The sequence below is a fragment of the Myripristis murdjan genome, chromosome 20 (genome assembly GCF_902150065.1).
Source record: "Myripristis murdjan chromosome 20, fMyrMur1.1, whole genome shotgun sequence".
NCBI classification, from domain to species: Eukaryota; Metazoa; Chordata; class Actinopteri; order Holocentriformes; family Holocentridae; genus Myripristis; species Myripristis murdjan.
Genome location: NC_043999.1, coordinates 24,931,706 through 24,952,149, shown reverse-complemented (window position 1 = coordinate 24,952,149; position 20,444 = coordinate 24,931,706). Strand labels below are relative to the sequence as shown.

Below are 20,444 nucleotides of genomic sequence, written 5' to 3'. Positions count from 1 at the left end.
GCATGTCTCAAGACACAAAATGTAACCAGTAATCACTCATGCAACAGCTATTTGTTGGGTTTCATGTTCAACAGGCACATTGTCTATTTATGTCATGCATATTTATTTCTATTTGATTGTTAGGTTTCACTTTCAGCTGGGATGCTCTTTAATTATTCATCTATATCTATTCATTTATTCTATTCTATTCGTTAGGTGTCACTTTAAGCAGGCAGGATATCACTGATGTATTTTTTATCTGTTTGTTGGATGTCACTTTCAACAACGAGATTATTCATCTGTACATACACACACATATATGCACTTATCAGTTCAGAGTTCCGGGAGCAAAGTAATTGGAACAATTACTGTCATAGAAAAACATTGAAAATATTGTTTACTCGCATTTTGTTGCTCGTTTGTTTATTTGCTCAAATCGAAATTTTACTAATCTGATATGTGGATGTGGTGCTTTTATTTTGAAGAAGGCAGGACCGGAACTCTTTTTCTTCCTGGTACAAACCATGCTATCTCCTGTGTAAAATCAGCCCGTAGTGATTCCTGTCAGGCAAGCCTACCTCATAGACTATAAATATAAAAATATACAGTATGTGGCTCATCCCTACACGTTAACCTGACAAAATACGCCGGGGGCTGACTTTACCCACGAGCCACCGTGCTTCGCGTGTTCGTCTGGCTGGCGGAGCACACGCAGTGTGGAGCTAGCTAGCTAGGAGCTAGTTTTTAGCCTGTGTTGTGATGGGGAGTTTGAGGGTGTTGGAGCTGTACAGCGGCATAGGCGGCATGCATTATGCTTTAAAAGGTAACCCCGCTGATGGCTGCTCGTTAGTCAAGTCAAGCTAAATGGAAATAACATGCTGTCGCTGAAACGTGTGAGGCTGTCAGCTCGGTGTAGCCTGGGCTCCAGTACACCAAGCATCACTCACTGCAGCTCGACTTGAAGCTGTGCAGTCGGTTCACCTGTCAGCTCGTACGCAAATTCACCCAAATACATTATTCAGTTGGGTCGAAAGAAGTGTGAACCAAATATAAAAGTGGATGTTTCATTGAAATAAGTGCTGGGTGCTAATTTCCCATACTTCTGACAGTTTTTCTTCTACTAAATGTGCGAGTGTTAGGTTAGCTAACAGAGAAAAGGGAGCCTTTTGGAGCTAAAGTCAAACTCTGAAGCATACACTACTTTTGGTAGCCCTTGAATGACTACTGTAGCATTTTGGCATTCTATATTTATTTCCCACCATGCAGTTAAAATTTCTTGGATGTTTTCTTCTGACAATAAGACGAAATGTATAACTGATACTTTTCAGCAACGAACAACTGTTTTATTTTTATTTTATCGTGGTTTTCTAATGCTCAAGCTAGTTTGTCAGGATCAGTTATAAAGTTGCTCTAAACTAATGTGTGGGTCATTGTTTCATGCTCAGTCTGTTTTACTGTAGGCCACAAATACAGTGTAAATTTCTACATTTTATCCCTAATCTGACTGTATGTATTGCATTGTGTATATTTATTGTACTGAGCGACTGGATGCCTGAATTTCCTCTGGGATCAATAAAGTATCTATCTATCTATCTATCTATCTATCTATCTATCTATCTATCTATCTATCTATTTAGTTTTTCTCCCTGGACCTCTCTACTAGTAAAGAATCAGATTCAGGGACAGGCTTTATTTGGCATATTCTTGGCACGAGTCAGGAATGCGTTGTTACCAATAATAGCACTGGATATTGCATCCATTTTAGTCTAAAATAAGGAGACTCAGAGACTACCCCTCATACTTTATCCATCACAAGATGTGTAATTGTGACATGCTATTTTTGTCTGCCGTGGTATATGTTTTTTGGTGAAAACAAGGTTAGATTTCAGTCCCACACTAAAAGTCTAAAAGACAGTTCAGTAGCCAGGGTTGGGAAATGTGTTACTGGTGCTTATCTAGTGTCTGGGCTTATGTTAGTTGGTAAGACAGCAGCCAGCACTCTGCAGGTTATGTCAAGCTTCATCTCCAACTTAATCATCTGCTCTTTTTCCTCCAGAGAGTGGCGTACCTGCCCAGGTGGTGGCTGCAGTGGATGTCAACACCATAACCAATCAGATCTACAGCCACAACTTCCCTGACACGCCTCTCTGGTCCAAGACCATTGAGGTTAGTGATGGTGCACCTTACGTCCTGTAATCTAATCTCAAACCCCTCAAATAAGTATCAGAAGTGTAATTTTCATCCTTCCTTCATTCTTGGGCTGTTTGTGTTTTATTTTGCTGCTGTCGCATGACACATGCCTTGTAATTGGTCTTATCCAGTAAAAGTGTAACTGAGGAGCTGTTAGTGAGGCTAAAGGTCCTCTGCTTTGTCAGCAGCATCCCATAAGAATGGACACCAAGGTGCTCTCAAGGTGCTTAAAGCATGGAGAACTATTGAAGTTTATCTGGCATTATTTAGATTTAATAGGTTGTTGACTGGATTGGTGCATATGATTGTATAGATGCACTGATAACCTGATAGCAGCCAGTGAAGGCACTGGTTTCTGCAGAGCAAAGCAATTTTGATGGCACCTTTTTAATACATAAGGTGTTAAATCTCTCTGAAATAGCCTGAAAGATTTTAGTCAGTAAACCAAAGACAGTAGTCTAAGCATGTTTGGAGTATTGTAATTCAGAATCAGAAGTAGAAATATTTTATTGATCTCCGAGTGGAAATTGGGAACAAGGTGAACTCAGAATTAGGGCTGGGCAGTATAACCATATTACACTGATATTGTGATATAAGACTAGATACTAGCTCCCAGTGCATTTGGTTGACATTTGTGCAGATGGAAAAGTGCCCAGCTAATCTAGCAACTCTATTTTGGGCAACCTGAAGTTGTTTCTCGGCTCTGCCTTGACCTCAGACGACCATATGACAGGCCAATACGAAAACGTGGGACAAAAGTAAAGCTTGAATCACTTGTTTCATTGCTCTTGGTGTCATATACCTACAGCATTTCCTGGATACAGCAGCACATTTTCCCATTTTACTGTTTTATCAACATGTTCAGACCATGTAAGCATCCAATATATCACAATTTTGCTGAAGTTTGGATGTTTTGGTGTGTTTTCAGGGACTAACACTAGATGACTTCAACAAGTTAGCCTTTGACATGATTTTGATGAGCCCTCCTTGCCAGCCTTTCACCAGGTAGGTCTGACTACTGATTCATCATCAGCTGCAGCCTCTGCTCCAGCTTCTCCACATAAAATATGAAGACATGACATTATGGAATTTAAATAAAGATCAACACAGAGGTAAAATTACATTTTTTAAAAACATCACATCACTCTTAAGAAAAAATGAGGACAAAAGTGGAAGTTTATAACTGAAGCAGCAGAACAGTATCACATTCTGTAGACCAATATGAACTGTTTTTGTTCTTTTTTTGACTTAGTTGCTGCTTATGCTAACTTACAAGTACTGCTTTTTTTAACACTACAAATCTCTATAACCGCCTCAAACGTATCATAAAATCTGAGTTTGTAATGAGGGACAAACAAATCTCATCACAAAATCCCTGCCACCAGATGTTACACAACATTGCCATATGCACTTCATGATTAATTGGATGTCTTAGGCCTATCTAAATGGCAAGTATGTCAGACACATTTTTCTACTTGAACACCTAAGAGTATGTCAGATATTTTTGTTGGAAAAGTACGGCTCCTCTGAGAGAATTGAGAAGAATCATGTTGCCCTACTCTTTAAGTAAATTTGATTTGATTTTTATGCAGAATAGGACTACAAGGCGACATCTCTGACCCCAGAACCAAGAGCTTCCTCTACATCCTCGATCTTCTGCCAAGGAAAGATATGACCTCTATTAACCCCCATGAACAGCTCTCTTGTGTTTTCTCCTTGCTGTTTGCTTTCTGCATTGTAAATGTACTATGTACCATCCTCTTGCTTAGTTGTATTTGTTTTGTCTAGTTATTTTTTGTTGTGCATGGGATGAGGCCAAAGTTGACCTTTCCTAGGTTGGACTATTCTATTCTATTCTATTCTATTCTGCTTTGCTCAGTGTTCAACTCTATGCTGCTGGTCATTTCTCTGTGTTGGTATGGCACCCGTCACTAAACCCTCTCATCTTTTCTTACCTCCGGAAACATAATATGGTGATTTGTGACCTTTGACCTCTTGCTGCAGGCTGTCTAAGATGCCCCACTTCATCCTGCTGGAGAATGTGAAGGGCTTTGAGACCTCCTCTGCCAGGTAACCATGGAGATGGATCGAGTGGGTCTAAAGGTCACCATGGCAATGCAGCTGACTGCCAGTGGGACCTCAGGCTGTAAGGTGGACTGATAAAATACAGAGCTGTGCTATTCTCTGGTGGTCGGACAGAGCCTGTCAGTATTACACTGTATCAGGCTGGATAAGATGAGTGGCTGTTAAATATGTAACCCTTAATTAACATGTTGAATATCACAGGACGATAATAAGGCAGCAGCAAATGTGTCCTGGTAAATTTATGGGTAAGGTCAAAGGGATACATTTGCACACCTCAGTGCTGTACTGTGTTATGACTGAGGGCCTGTGTGTTTTGATGGAAGCTCTGTTTTGACAGATCTGGCAATCTGCCACTCAGAGAAAACAAATTAAATTTAATCTTTAACTTTACAAAAGCTGAAAAATGTAACACCCATTCACACAAAAGTGTCTGACATGAGAGCAAATTTCAATGCAGAATATGCTCTGTTATTACTTATCTTTTGAACTTTGTTTACAAAATGAATACATTAATAGCAGCAGTGTAATTTATGTTTTTGAAATCGAAAGTGTTGTGCATTGACTTAGATGTTTCATCAGAGAGATAATCTGTGTTCATATCATGTTATTTCTGCTCTTTAGGGAATGTCTGGTGAAAACACTGAGGGAGTGCGGATATACTTTTCAGGAGATGTTGATTTCACCCACATGCGTAAGACTGCGGCACATCTTGTGATAATCATAACTAAATGCACCTGCTGAGCTTCATTTCTAAGCTGTTTTATGGTCTGTTCTGTCCTGTTTTTGTTCCTAAACACAGGTTGGGCTCCCAAATTCCAGATTGCGTTATTTCCTGATTGCCAAGGCTTCTCCAGGAAACTTTTCATTCCAGACACACTCAGAGGTGAGGCATTCCCACAGTAATCACATTATCATGCTGGTGAAAACAGCTTCCAATGTGAAGCAAAGCTGGACACTTGAGCTTGTAGTATTACACATTCCTCAGCATTAGCACCGGACTTGTAGTACTAGGAGATGTCCAGTGATTTTTCATGATCGTGGACATTGGTTGATTTTAGTACATCCAAACCTCCTGTGTTTAGACCGTAACAGCAGCTTGTAATTTTAGATTTTAGACGGCTTCCCGCCTCCTGTTGAGAACGATGCCTCAGATCTGCCCGCAGGGTCAGATCCTTTGTGTCCAAGCACCTGCCAGCAGGAAGAGGACGTGGAGGAGGGCGGCTTCTTGTATAAACTAGAGACAGCGAAGGAAGTGCGGAGGAAGTTAAATCAGAACAGCAATCTAACGGTCCGGCAGATTCAAGACTTCCTGGAACAGAGGACAGAGGAAGAGATGGCACGCTACCTCCTGCCTCCCAAAACTCTGCTGCGCTACGCGGTGCTCATGGACATCGTCAGGCCTACCTGCAGGAGATCTGTCTGCTTCACCAAAGGGTCGGTATATTTGCCTGCTGCTCTTAACTATTCAGGATACTGAATAGTTAAGATTGTCAAGTGGCCCCCCTCCAGTTATTTATAAAGCTCCTAAAAAGCCCCTAAGAATAATCTTTATTCAGCAATGTTACATGTTGATTTAGAATCACAGTCTTCTCCTCAGCATCTGGACTTTGAAGAGACATTGCTGTGACTTGGGCCGATTCAGAAGAAAACAATATTGTGATTCTGTGCTAAAATCACCAGGATGTCCCTGTTACTAAATCCCATTGCAAAGAAGAATTTGATTTGATTGAATTTGGTTTACATTCTAAGAGGTTTATTAGCTTAAGTCTTTCATTAGCCATTATGCAAGGGTGATGAGGCTTTTCTCAGTCACAAGCCCCCGCTAGCCTGTATTTTAGGTGTTTCTGGCAATCACATATTCCTCAGTCACTGTAGCTTCCTTGACAACATCCGCCTTTTTATGATGCACATTTTCACATAATCTGCACTTAAATGTATACAGTTTGACAGGTTACACCCAGTATTTAGCTGTCAAAGCGGTTGTGCCACAACAAAACAGATGACATGATCAATTTTTCTAATTGATCACGTCATCTGTTTTGTTGACGGACAGTTAGCTGACTCGTGTGTTAACCTGTCCTCTCTGTGTAGATATGGACACTATGTGGAGGGAACAGGCTCAGTACTGCAGTCCTGCGTGGAGACAGAGGTAAGATTTGTCTTTTTCACTGTCACATAGATAACAAGAACGGGGCAAATATAAAGGATCAAGGCTCAGTGCATTTTCTGGGCCTAACTTGTGTCTGAAATGAATGAATGTGTTCTTTAAGCGCTGTCATAGAAGTGGATACCCTAAAATTGCAGAATCACTGAACAATTTATGTTTGTGGTTGATAAATCCAGTTTCACAATCTTTGTAAATGCTTCTGAAATACATCAAATCACACTCACCTGTCACCTGGCTTTTGAAATTGCACTCTTTGATGTTTTCAGCCTTGATTCTGGTCCCATGTAGAGTGTACTTTCTGCAGTAAACAGGAGTTTGGATTGCATGGCCTTGCTTCTGTTTTCTATGCTTTGTTTCTGTTTAAGCATCAGTGCAATGACATGAGCAACCTATTTAAGTTAAATTGTAAACCACTTATCAGTGCTGATGCTCAAGGCCTGTGTGTGTTGTGGTGCAGATGGAGAGTGTGTTTAAAGGTCTGGACCAGCAGCCTGAGGAAGAGAAGCTCCAGCGGCTATTGAAGCTGAAGTTACGTTACTTCAGCCCCAGAGAGATTGCCAACCTCATGGGTTTCCCCCAAAGCTTCTGTGAGTCACTTCTCCTGTGCCCTGCTGTCAGATCTGAGGCAGGAATGCATCACACAGCTGGCACAGTAACAGAGAGCTGTTAAGGGAATTTCAACATCATTCCCATTGCTGTGCGAGACATCGCTGACCAAAACAAAAACAAGCTTTTCAAGGGGTGTAACAACTGTTGAACATAAAAATAGAGGAGAAAGCTGGTGATTGCTGTGCTTGCACTTGAAAAATAAGATGTTGAGCCCATTCTGAAATGGAGGATGCGTTTATAGGATCTTTTTAGGTGGAGTTTTATCATAAACAAGAGTTGCAATGATACAGCACCCATTTCCCAGAGCTGTTTTCACTTTGACTTATAGGGCAAAATATTCAATTTGGAGTCTAGCTGCTAGTCAAAATTTCTAATCTAGATCAGAATATTCTGGATAATCAAATCATATCTTTCTTCCTATTCAGGATCAAAATGATTTCAGTGATTTTTGATCTGAGTTTTTCAAAAATATTGTCAGATTAGATAATGCTGATCCAGATATCAAAGGATCTGGATTTGGATTGCTTTCAGTAACTGTCTCTGTGGCCATCTGCTTGACAAATAATAACTAATTTGCTTTGAATACATCCCCTTCAGTGTTCACTGCTTTTGATTTCATTTTCATGTGTCCTGCAGCTTTCCCAGAGCAGATCTCCACCAAGCAGCAGTACCGAGCTCTGGGGAACAGCCTCAATGTCGTGGTGGTTGCCAGGCTCATCCAGCTGCTGGTCTCTTAGCATGTGGATGGAATGGACTTCTTCTTCTCCTGTGGTTTGGGCAGTGTAACGTCCCTCCAGTGGCTGAGAGTAATGGCTGTGATGACCCTGCACGTCATCAGAGTTGAGAAGAACTTCCTGATTGGTAGGGACGCCTTTATCAATGACAAACGGAGCTTGATTCAGTGTGTGGCTCAGTTAGCTGCACTGCACTCTCAGGACATAACATGTTTTAAAGGGAAGCAAAACAAGGGTCCCACAGAAAGCACAGAATGATGGAGATATTTTTCAAGAGAAGAAAAAGAAAATACATATTGTTTTGAAAATGTATGTACACTTGTTATGTATTTTATTAGTTTGTGTTATAACAAACTGATTTTCTATGGCAAATAAATAATAAACCATTGGTACATTGTTTTCTCCTGTTATTAGTTACAGCACTTCATAAGTTTTGACCCACTTACTGTAACTGGGTCACAGTAAGTGGACTTCAACTGGATGTGGCTTTGTTTTCACCCCCTGTCTACTGTGCAGCTCTGGGATGCCATTTTGTTCTGGGAAGTAGAGGGCCATGGACCAGTTTCACCAGTGCTCAGGACAAAAAGGCTATATAGAAAATTAAAATTCTATTTTCGTTTACATGTTCAACAACAAAAACATAATAAACAAGAAAATATTTAGCCCAATGAAACCTGAGCACAGTCACTTTTTTCTTTTAGAAACATTGCAAACAAGTTGATCAGCAAAAAAAAAAAACTAAAAAAAATGAATGTATAATTACAATGTATAATTAGAATTATATAAAACTGTATATATAATTATTAATTATAATTATAAATACAATTATAAATACATCAGTTCACTGATGGTAGATCAATGTCATATTTCTTGTGTTTAACCTCAGAAAACTGTTTCATTTCTAAAGTTGTGGCTGTGTTCACAGTCCTTGGCGGTCCCACCTCCTCAGCTGCCCTCTCTTCTTACATCAGGTCGGCTCCAGCGTGACCTTTGTGGTCCTCGTTGCACAATTATTATATCAGGCTGTGTCTTATATTAATTAGTAGCCTATGCTCTCATAATGTGCTCATTATGCACTTTGGATGTCGTATAACCACTTCAAATAAAATATCATTGAATTGTTTATGATGATTTCATGTTTGCTGACAACCACCTTCAACACTATTACCCACTTCCTATACTGTTCTGTTCTTGTCATTGCTGTTCCTTAGATCCGTTCACGTACACAGCAGCTTACTCATCTCCTAAAATCATGTGACGGGACCTTGTCGGTCAACCAATAAAGCTGGTATAACAGCTTTGGGAAACAGAGATGCACTTTATGGTTGGGACAGTTAGGTCAAAGTCTTGGTGAGGGGTAGTAGAGTGTGGCGCCACGGTCAAACCTCAGTATACGTCTGCAGAGAGCTCAGGGAGCACATCTCTCACTATGGCAGCTCTGCGGCTGCTCTTCATTCTTCTCTTCCTCCTGGTGGAACTGCAGGGAGAAGAGGAGGACAGAGTGCAAAGACGCAACCAGAGGGACATCAGCAGTCAGTGAGTTGGGGTTTCAGTGATTGATCAACGTTCAGGGGTCCTTTGTTGGAACCCACTGCTTACGAGCTATAATTTGTGTTCAGCTGACCTATGTGGTTGATGCTGGTGGAGAAAGATCATCATGAATTGGGGACATAATTTAACCTGGAAGTTGTATTCAAAAACAGTAAAGCACAGTGCGTATTTGTTTTGGAAAAATGAGTAAAAAAAAAAAAAAAAGTCAGTTTCAGAAAATATTATGATTCTCGTCACAAATCTCTTTAATGGCAGCAGCAGTATCTGAAGCAAGGTCTCGTTTTTTCAAACTGAGATGTTTCATTTGGAGTAAAAATACTGCTTTGACCTCTTTGACCTTTGTTCAAAGCTGCTGAACAAGATAATAGATTCTATTAGAAATCCCAAGGTCTCCAAAGATACTAACATGTCCTGCTGAAATACGTGAAAATGTCCTACAAAACGATGCACAGGACATGCAGATATTCTTTATTTGATGTCAGGCTGCAGCCGTAAAACAACAGCATCTTGAGTGTGAATATGTAACGGAAGAATTTTTCCCAACTTGTTTCACACATTTATTGGATTAAATGTTTTTTTAAGCTGCAAAATAACATTAAACCAGGGCAGAAGAACAGCTCGAGGACTTTTGCATCAGGTCCAACGCAGGAGCCTGTTTGAAGATATGGAATTCGTTCATCTTGTTTTGACCCTGCAGGCCTCGTATGCTGTCCGAAAATGGTCACCTGGTGTTCCAACCGGCAATGGACAAAGATATCCGCTTCCAGACCACAGGATCAGGCAGAGTTAAAGTGGGGGTTGAAGACCTCACGTTGCTCCTAGATCAGGCAAGTATTGAAACCAGACCTCCACCAACATGGGATTCTCCTGAAGTGACCAAAAACAGGACAGAAAAAATCACTTCAGGAGACCCAGTTAAACAAAGAAAAACATCACGACATGAACTGCTCAGATAATTCAGTGGGAATTTCAGTCGTTTTTGTAAAGTATTTCAGTTATACTGCAGTTTTAAGAGAGGAAACCTTACAATTTCTCTGATTGCTCTAATTCTGAAAATTCCAGCACATCAAACCACCTGTCTAACAGTTTCATGTGAATCTGCGTCTGCATCGTATCTGAATACTGCAAAACAATTAACGTATCTAGACTCTTCACAGAAAATAGTGTCTGCAGTGATAAAGTAATTAGTTTAGCAGTTTACTGGGTTCTGTGTGATTTTTATGAGCATGAACAGAATTTTAAAGTTTACAGTCCCCCATTTGACACCGTGAATGATTAACGCTGTAGGAAGCAGACACAGCAGTTTGGCCTGGACCAAAGATCACTATGAAAAACCTGCCATGATTAAGGACACAGGGAAAAGTGGCAATTTTTGCATTTGGCAGTCTTGAGATATGAGATGTATTATTTCTGTAACTACTGTTGTTTGATAAAATGTAGAATACAATCATCAGAAGCAGGTGGATGCAGTTAATTTCTATGTATTTATACCAATGATGTCATGTGCACCAAATACAAAATAATCTGAATGAACAGTGTATTGGCCATTTTCTCAAAACAATGTATTCCCTGTATGCAAAACTTTAATTGTTTTGAGATATTAAGTTGTTGTGTTGAGATTCTAAGTAATTACTTTGAGAAAGTGTCTCATTATAATGACTTACAGGATCTTTTTTTTTTTTTTTTTTTCATCACATTGGTGGAAATGAGCCTCCATAGATATATACAAAATGTAGAGTCAGTTTCCATGAGATTTACAGTTGGCAGCAGCGACAGCTCTCATCTGAAGGGCTGGGCCTGAAGCTTGCTTGATTTTAAACCCATACACTGAACACAGAAATAATGTACAAACACTGATATCAGATGAGAAGTGAATATATAATGTACAAATGGCAGATTTAATGTTGAATTGAATTGAATTACAGGAGCTGAGAGATGGAAAATATGATTCAGCCAAGACAAGGGCAATAAAATGGTGACAGCAGCACTATCTGTTGTTGTCCTCTCATTGTCACTGAGTGCTGGATACTGGCTGGATGCTGCAAATGCTAACTGTTAGACTCCTGCCATTGAGCTGGACTTCCCACCAGCTAACGCTCTTAAACATCACTGCCTTAATGCACAATCAAATTGTTAAATAAAACAAATTTGAGTACTTAAGTGTTACCGCTATGGGGGAGGTGAGACACTGCCAAATTTATCAAAATGGGTGAACCACCCTGTTAAGATGACTAAGTTAAGAGTTTCTTTATGGACCAGCCGGGTCCCACCCCAAAATGTTGCCATAGAGTTTGAAGGATCCAGTTCCCTAGAATGTCACTGTATGGTATCCTGTAGCAACAAGATTTCCTTTCACTGGCATTAACGGGCCCCAAACATGAAAAAAAAAAAAAAACATTTTCTGTGGGTATAATGGGTGGATCTTGAGGGAGATGAAGCATGCTAAGACAGGTGTCTGTGAGGATTCTCGGTCCAGCTGCACACAGGTGGGTGATGGAAAAGAGTTTCAGGAGAGTTGAGCTCAGCAGGGCTGCGGTCCTTGGAGTCTGCAGCCCTCTGCCAGCTGAACAGATTGTATGTGTGTCTCACTCACACCAATTCTCTCCAGAAGTTAGTTGCATTTGTTTTTCTTTAAAGGATCATACCAGTCATTTTGCATGTTTAGCATAATATCTGCAATATATACTTCACTTTTCTGTTAATATTTATGATAATATGAAAACGAACTTTCAGAGGCTTCAGGCTTTCTTTACACCATCACCATAATAAAGTCATCCATACACACAGCCAATTATCAGTTCTGTGGTTTATGAATGTTGACGACTTTGTTAGCTGCAGAAGCAGAACATTACAAGATGGATGTGTCAATCAAAAAAAAAAAAAAAAAAAAAAATTGGATTTGATTATATTTTGGTTATATGTTGTGAGATCTTTAGTACATCCAAATGATTTGCAAAATGATTTGTTTCAATGCAAAATGTGGGCAAACTGTCATAAAAGCACCAAACATTCAAAATGATTGATATGGTCCTTTAAGACTTAAACTTCAGAGGACTGTGCAGAAGTAGTGGAGCTGGTGTGATAAAATCTGGGACTGACACCACTGGCATTGCTGAGCCATTAGGGGGACAACGAAAGCTGTCAATCAGTTTGTGTTCTGATTGGATCGCTCCACTCTTATGTGTGAAAATAGTTTTTAATCTCCAGCAAAACCGATCGTTTGACTAACATTTGAAATTTACCGGTAGGCCTCTTTCTGCGCAGAAGGGACTTTAAATTCGTACAGTTTTATTATGACAATAAAACATATGATAAACTGGATTTTTTAGTTACCTATCCATTTAAAAGAATCCATTGTGTGGGAATTGGCAGGGAACCAAGCGATGTGAGGAGCTGGAGTTACAGTGCAGCTGTGATGCTCACTTCATGTGTGACATTCCAAGTAAACTGTCAGTAAACTGATGAGATTAAAACAGTCTTTCCAGGCTATAGAGATTTCTAGATTTCTAGTTTCTAGAGGCAAATATTAGCCAGGCTAGTAGTGCTTCACCTTAAAGTCTGTTTGTGGTACTTAGGCTCTGATCAACTAACACACATTTGAAAATCAAACAACAGTACATTAATTGCCACTGATATGAACTGTCTGATTTCAGATCAAAACCAACAAAGAGCAAATTGATGACATAAAGACTCATGGAGGAGTTCCTTCTAATATCACCACCGCACTCAGACGGCTCGAAGGCAAAGTAAGACATTTGAATATCCCTCCTGCTGCAATATGAACTTGCATCAAATAGCCAGAGTGATGTTTTTTTCAGGAAGAGAAGCAGCCGTTTTCTGAGTTATTTCTGGATTAAGTTTGAGTCTCCTTCCATCTTAATAACATGATGTCATCACTGCTGTTGTCTTCATTGTATTTCAGGTGGCAGAATTTGAGACAAAAGTGTCTGAACTTGAAACGGTAATAAAACAAAGAGAGCATTCACTGCTAATGTATCGTAACAGCTCAAATTCCAGACTGTACAATGTATGTCGTTCCTATATATTTTACTCTATTCTATTCTATTCTATTCTATTCTGTCAGGTGGTTGAGAGGAAGTCTTGTAGCAGTAATCCCTGTCAGAATGGAGCAAAATGTCTGAACCTGCTGGACTCTTATCACTGTGTCTGTCCCAATAACTGGTCTGTAAGTAACACACAAGAACACACTGTACACCTGCTTCTCTGTGGTTATCAAGCCTGTCAGAGTTACTCATAGGAATAGTGCTAAAAGTGGTCTTATGACTAAAAATGCTCATCTCTCAGAGCAGCACATAAGAGTTAGTTATCATGCATCCTACACATACTCTGAGTGAGGAGGAGTTCTGCTTAAGAATGAATGACAGCACAAACTGATGATGATGATGATGATGTAGTTCTTCCAACAGAAAAAAAGTCACACTGACTTTGCATTAAAATGAGACGAATACATATCCAACCAAGCATATAACAGCTACCACTACAATTTTAGAGTAGTGTGTGTGTGCCCCACCATTTAATCCACAAAGTAAGCTGTAAAGTTTAGTTTAAGGGGCACAAAGTCGATTGAACATGGTCCCCAGTCAATTAGACCACGGGAAATTGGAACTGCCTATCCTGGAAATGGAGGGTCATAGAGACACAGTGGTAACAAAGTTGGCTCCCAGGGGCTTTTGAGGTGTATTCCAGGTAGAGGGAGCTGAGTGCCTCAAGGGCCTCTGGTCCAATTCTGTACAGACTTGAGATACAGATACAGGTGGCGAGTACAGGTCACAGGAATGTAAGCTGTAACTGCTCTGGTGTGGCTCTTGTTGATATTTATGTGTAAAAATCGGAGGAAGAATGCCAAAAAACACTTTAAAATGAATGTGAGCCAATTCTTTTTTTTTGTTTTTTTTTTTTTTTTTTTTGTTTTACATCTGGAGAGTATGATTTGTTGGCCAAAGCATCTCTGTAGCTCATTGTCCTTCATTTATAAAGGTATTTTGCCACACATGGGACACACAACTCCAGCAATCTGGATAACTGAAGTCAAATGTATTTATAGTGTCTTATTGTAACTTTGTCTTTGAAACAGCCTTAGATATCGTACAGACCTCCATGCTGGTGAAAAAAAAAAAAAAAAAATGTCAGTGGACTAATGGCTTCAGGGCAAGCTCAGTCACATAAACAATGCCATCTCAATCCAGTCTGTATTTTTAATTGGCATTATCCATCATCTGTAAAATGTGCTTGTGTCTGCTGTGGCCTCCCTGCAGCGTCCTGTGGTGGCTCCTCCTCTGCAGCTCTCCTAATTACCGGCTGAGATATGACCACTTTTATGTTGTAGGAGTGTTCATAATACTTACGTCACTTTGAGAAGTTTTGGGCCCTTAGGACTGATTTCATACTCTGAGAGGCTTGATAACTATGGACCCAGGTCTGTTTTTGATAGACATGCTTGTATCACTGAGGTGTGGGAAAGCAGTACTTTGACTTGGGGGTGTATCCTTATATAGTAAAATAGAAAATCTTGCCCTGTACTGTCAACATTGCTGCAGCTGATTGCTCCTGTAGGATTTCACCCTGTCACAGAATACAGCCATTGCTTACAAGGCAGGCAGCACTAGTCAAAGAACAGCACCATCAGGTCCTGACAAGCTACAAAAGTGTCATCAGCATCCTATTCATCACACCGCATGTTAATTAATTTGAAAGTTGAATGCAGGTTAATTCGGCGCAATTAGCACCCATCATTGAGGTAAATACCAAAAAACTCTCCTAAGGGATCTACTTATTGAATTTGTATTCATAAAAAATTCAACATTAGCTTTTCTGTATTTCTCATTTCTCCCACATTTCTTTTTCTCACCGTGTGCGTGTGTGTGGGGGGGCTTATGTGTGTGTGTGTCAGGGGGACAACTGTGCCACAGATGTAAATGAGTGTCAGATATATTCAGGGACGTCTCAGGGTTGTCAGAATGGAGCGACTTGCATCAACACTCCTGGATCCTTCACGTAAGTCTGGATATTGTTTACTATCAGTCATTGTAATTAGTTTATCATTAATGTAACACAGGTTTTTCATCACTTGGGTATTTAACTTTTTGAGAGGGGGCAATGCAAATAAGCTGGACATAATTTGTCCTGCGGCCATGCTGAATCAACATTCTGTTTATGTTTGCAAGTAACTTAATATTTGTAAATTCTGTGTTTTTTTCATCAGTGGAGACGTGCTTTTGATTATTATGACACTTTGAATGTTATGTATTCCAGCTTTTATGCATTGATCTATCCTGTAAAATACTTGTATCTTCATGTAGCTGGGATGTAGCAATACACACACCTCTTTTCTACATATACACACACACATAGTATACTGTATATACAAATTAACATGCACATAAGGAAAACAAAGTAGAAAATCAACAGAAAACAAGAGCAGCAGAATAGCAAAATGTGCCCAAAGAGAGAGGAAATGGGGGAATAAAGGAAATACCAGGACTGTTAAGCGGGGGCAAAATTATAGCGTGTTGTAGCCAACCAAACAAATTTGTTGGCAGTGTGTGCAAAGTGGCTGGAACTGAGCAGGAGTTTGGGTAGTGCTGGGAAGGACCACAGCTCTCTGATGAAAAGTTCTTCAATGGAAGCCAGGCATCATGATAGACCTTTATTTGATTTTCTAATATCGCTGAAAGTTTTTCCATGTTTGTGGGAAAACTAACATCTTGTGGAGATGATTCAGATTAATGGCTGCCAGGTCACCAAGCAGTCATCTGGAGAGAGACACTGACACATTTACATACACACAAGAACCAGGGTTAGTAACCAGGTTAAGGCAAGAAATCAGATGTGTTAACATGTGTTCCCTTATTACTCTGATTACTAAAAAACCCTATTATGCACATACTAAGTTAATAAATGCCCTACCCCACATGGGCCAGTAATCTGGTTCTGGTCAGGTTCTCCTGCAGAAATCTACCTGTGTTAACCAAGTTTCTCTGATAACAGAAACCTGATGTTGTAGCAATCAGGTAACTGCTGTGCATGTGGAAAAACCTGATTACTAAAGTGCATGTAAAGGCACTCATAGTGAAATCTAGAATGTAGGACAGCAGCAGAATGACCTCCAACCATTAAAGTACAAGTTCATGAGTTCTGTGGTTGCTCTGTGTCCAGTGCATCAGCTGTCCAGTTTAATTTCTCCAGTGCACTTATTTGTATTGTAGACAGAAAGGGGTCGGGTGCTTTTACACGTAGCAGGGGTGATCTTTGGCACATTTTTCAACTCTGTTCCTCGGTTCACATCTGGAAAATTCCTCTATTCCCAAATTTCATTGTGCATCTACAATGACAAATAAAGTGTCTTATCTTATCGGGGAGGGAGTAGCCTGGCATTTATACCTCTCTGGCCGGCCGGTTGACACCTTGAAATCATGTGAAAGTTGTCGATGGTCACATGGCTTCCTTGTGATCCTTGTGAGTCACATTAGCGTTCAAGGACAGTCGTTCCACTTAAACATATAGTCGATAGTATTGTTCACTCCTCTTTCAAAACATCTGTCTTTGCTGTCCAACATGCATACATTGTTGTCCCCAAAGGAGTGTCCCTTGTCCTTAGATGTACGCGGACCTCTGATTCTTGGTCTGAGGAGTTAGCCCTCCCGTGTTGGCTTCCGTGCGTATGTGATTGCCATGTGATCTCATGATGTCAAGACATGAACCCCCAGAGAGATTCAAATGTCGGGGAACATTGTACCACATTAATCCACATCAAATAGTAGAGGGACATCAATAAAAAAACATATATATATATATATATAAAATAAGAAAAAATATTTAAAGAAAATTACCAGAAAATTGGCAAATAACAACCTTTAAATCATCACTCATTTCGCTGAGGACCCCCATGAAATCCTGAACCACCCCAACTGGAAAACCACTGGCCTTAACTTACTACTTGCAGATATACTATGACTTGGATGACCGAAAACTATCAACAAGTTAAATAAACTGTAGACCTTAGAGACAAGATATGCCCCATTTCTCCTCTGTAATAAAATCAAAGTACAGCACTGAAAACTTCTTCATTGCTTCTGTACTTGAGTGTTTTATGAATGTTATTTTCTCATTATAAATGAATTACGGACCATATTGTGCGCAAGTGTCACATTTACACAAGGAAAAGAACCTGTAGGTTGTCATCCAGTATAACTAAGCTTTCATAGAAGAAATTTCACAACACATGGCTTCATTATTGGAAAGAGTACAGTTAAAAATCATACTGAGTGAGAATAAATATTCCCATCATTGTTCTTTCCTTTATCATATTATCATTCTGTCATTTTAATATTTCTGTGTTTCTGAACAGTTGTACCTGTTCTCCAGAGTGGTCTGGCTCCCTGTGCACTGTGCGTTATGACGACTGCAAGATCCCAGGGCAGGACCTCTGTGTGCACGGCATGTGCATTGATGCAGATCGGATCATCGCTGGACAGGTAATCAGTCACATCTACCCAAAGCATGCAGAAAGTGTCCACACAGAAAAATATTTGGTTTTAATTTAACTGGAAGACTGTAAAGATCAGAACAATGCCAGTGGTTCACCTGCTATAGGACACACAAACTTGACCAATCCCTCATTTACATTTACAACAGGTATTTTTCATGCCTATATGGTGACTTGTGGTCTGTGCTTCCAGTTTTAATTTTTCTTGTCTCCATGACAAATGAGTTTAACTAGCCCTTATTGGAGTCATAAAGTGGGCAAAGCGAACACTACAGCATCACGTTTTGTTCTTTTTCTCCCTCATCCTGTTAATATAAAAAAGTTCTTTTACTAGGCATTTCTGCTTTGTTTTCATTGTTTGCTGTTTTTGTAGCTTCAGTGGCCTTTTCACACCATAGAGCTGTAGGTTTATTCGCTGCAGCTACATTTGCTGACTGCCTATTCATGGTACATTATGTAGTACATTATATAAAAAAAAAAAAAAAAAAAACGTAAAAAGACTGAATCAAAGTGAGCTATTGCTAGAAAGAGCCCACAGCAGCCAATGTCTTTGTGCTCACTGGCCATTTCAACAAAATAATGTCCTCCACTTGTGTCCTTTACTTACCCAGACAGTAAGATAGCTTTATGTGGTACAATAAAGTATGCTTTTACTAGGCAAAGTTCCTAAGTTGAACTTGGCCACAGTGGAAATATATGTTCTTAACTGGAATGGAACATTAAACCCAAGGTAGTGAGTTTAACTTGCTTTATGATGTTTTCCAACATCATTAAGACACCTTAACCAGAGAAAAAGATGCAATGTTTTTCACTCAATGCAATGTCCACACCTAGAATAATTTATTTATGAAGCAACTATATATGTAGCAGATATTGTTCAGAAAACCTCCACTTCTCCTACTTGTAATTAACATCAGGAGGCTGACATTAGCAGTTTTTCCAGGTTGGCAGGTCATATTTATGGTGAAGTTGACACGGTTCCAATGTAACACTGGGCCTCCATGGAGCATGGTTGAGAAACACTGACCTAACACAGTATCTTTCTCTTTGGACTGTAGTCCATAGTGCATCTTGTGACAAATGTTATATGTCCTCCTCTTGATTAGCCAAAGTACCAGTGTATTTGTGAGCATGGTTGGGAGGCTCCTGCTGGAAACCCGGCCTGTATAGCTGACGTTAATGAGTGTAACCTGCCCAACAAGCCTTGTTCCACCAATCCTGCCGTCCCTTGCTTCAACACCATGGGTTCTTTCTACTGTGGATCATGTCCTGCAGGTAACACTCAATTACTCAGCTAATATAGTCAACACACAGACAGACAGGACACTGCTTCAGCCAGTGTAATATTGACATTAGTCTCTATCCACAACTTTTATTAGTCCTTACAGATCAGCAGTCTCCAACAATCTGCTTCTGTAAGCTAAGAGTTTGCAGGTTTTGATTGTCTCCACACACAACAGCTGCTGATTTAACTGATTAACATATTGTCAACCATTGTTTTCTGGGAAAAACGGTATCGCCATTCCCTGGGGATCTTGTATACTTCTTAAAAAATAACCTGTTTCAAAAATTCCTCAGTCAAGTCCAATAGAACAGTAGACAAGTTTGCCCTTGTTGCAAGTTCAAGTTCATTTATTTATGTGGCTCAGTGGTCCCCAGTAACCTGACGCACCATATGGTTTGTTACACAGAACCAGTTCAGAAGTCATCAGTGGAAACTGTTTGGAAAAGAGCAGCCACTTTGAAAAAATACTTGGCTCGATGAACAATCTGTTTATTCCTGTCTGTCATGGGCAAACTTCAATAAATCAGATTAACGAACCATCTGATGTAATAGGAGCGCAACAAAGAGGATACAACAACAAGCCACAGTCTAAGGAACTTTAACAATGAACGTTCAGTGAAGAAATACTCTAGTTCTGATCAGACTGATGCCATAGCACCATGTATATAAGCCCACTACCCTCTTTAGGAACTGGCATTGTCACTTCTCACTATCATCTCACTATTGCTGTCAAATTTGATGTCTTAATAACCAAGATTTTCTTCCTATAATGTCCATCCTCCTCAGGTTGGCAGGGTAATGGCTACAGTTGTCAGGATGTGGATGAATGTTCAACCAACAATGGCGGCTGCTCCACCGCTCCCATGGTGCAATGCCTTAATACCATGGGCTCCTTCCACTGTGGGCCGTGTCCTCCAGGTAAGAAACAGGGAGAACACTGTCCAAGGCGATTAGCATACGACTGCGTTTTCATCTTACTGTATATGATCTAACTAAGGAGCAATGTTTTGCAGTGCAAAGCCTGTCTTGAATTACATCCCTGTCATTTTCTCTCCCAGCTGTACAGTATCCAATAGCATTAAAATGAACTATATTACATTGGAAGACAGGGTCAAGACGTTACCACATTGGTTGGATATGGTGGTACTATACAGAGACTTGAGAACATTGAACAAGTACACCTAGGTCAGGGGGGCTGTGAGCTTTGGTTTCATATTTCCTGATTCTTTATGTCTCTTTTCCCTTCAGTCGCTGTCATCCATCTCAATTACATTGCTATAGTTCATTTGTCAAGGCTACACAATGTATTGGGAAAAGTTCCTTTTGTAGAGATATTCA

The 20,444-nt window shown here is 40.0% G+C and overlaps 2 protein-coding genes across 2 annotated transcripts in view; both read left to right on the top strand.

The window, feature by feature from the left end:
• Positions 1-481: 481 nt before the first annotated feature.
• trdmt1 (tRNA aspartic acid methyltransferase 1) lies at positions 482-8,161 on the top strand. The gene is made up of 11 exons (XM_030079865.1): positions 482-802; positions 2,036-2,145; positions 3,098-3,174; positions 3,762-3,833; positions 4,174-4,239; positions 4,876-4,945; positions 5,054-5,137; positions 5,363-5,688; positions 6,346-6,403; positions 6,879-7,008; positions 7,667-8,161. The coding sequence occupies exons 1-11, from the start codon at positions 739-741 to the stop codon at positions 7,765-7,767; spliced, it is 1,158 nt and encodes a 385-aa protein (XP_029935725.1). The 5' UTR covers positions 482-738; the 3' UTR covers positions 7,768-8,161.
• Positions 8,162-9,193: 1,032 nt separating this feature from the next.
• The window catches only part of cubn (cubilin (intrinsic factor-cobalamin receptor)), a 64,401-nt gene continuing 53,150 nt past the window's right edge, over positions 9,194-20,444 (top strand). The window contains exons 1-9 of the mRNA XM_030079340.1: positions 9,194-9,300; positions 10,013-10,142; positions 12,969-13,061; positions 13,238-13,276; positions 13,400-13,501; positions 15,227-15,330; positions 17,684-17,810; positions 18,928-19,096; positions 19,893-20,024. Coding sequence (XP_029935200.1) covers positions 9,194-9,300; positions 10,013-10,142; positions 12,969-13,061; positions 13,238-13,276; positions 13,400-13,501; positions 15,227-15,330; positions 17,684-17,810; positions 18,928-19,096; positions 19,893-20,024 — 1,003 coding nt within the window. The remainder of the gene's footprint in view (positions 9,301-10,012; positions 10,143-12,968; positions 13,062-13,237; positions 13,277-13,399; positions 13,502-15,226; positions 15,331-17,683; positions 17,811-18,927; positions 19,097-19,892; positions 20,025-20,444) is intronic.

Coding starts and splice junctions, on each gene's coding strand:
- trdmt1 (XM_030079865.1), top strand. CDS start 739: ATGGGGAGTTTGAGGGTGTTGGAGCTGTACAGCGGCATAGGCGGCATG. Junction 4,240..4,875: donor TTTGAGACCTCCTCTGCCAG/GTAACCATGGAG, acceptor TCTGCTCTTTAG/GGAATGTCTGGTGAAAACAC. Junction 7,009..7,666: donor GGGTTTCCCCCAAAGCTTCT/GTGAGTCACTTC, acceptor TGTGTCCTGCAG/CTTTCCCAGAGCAGATCTCC.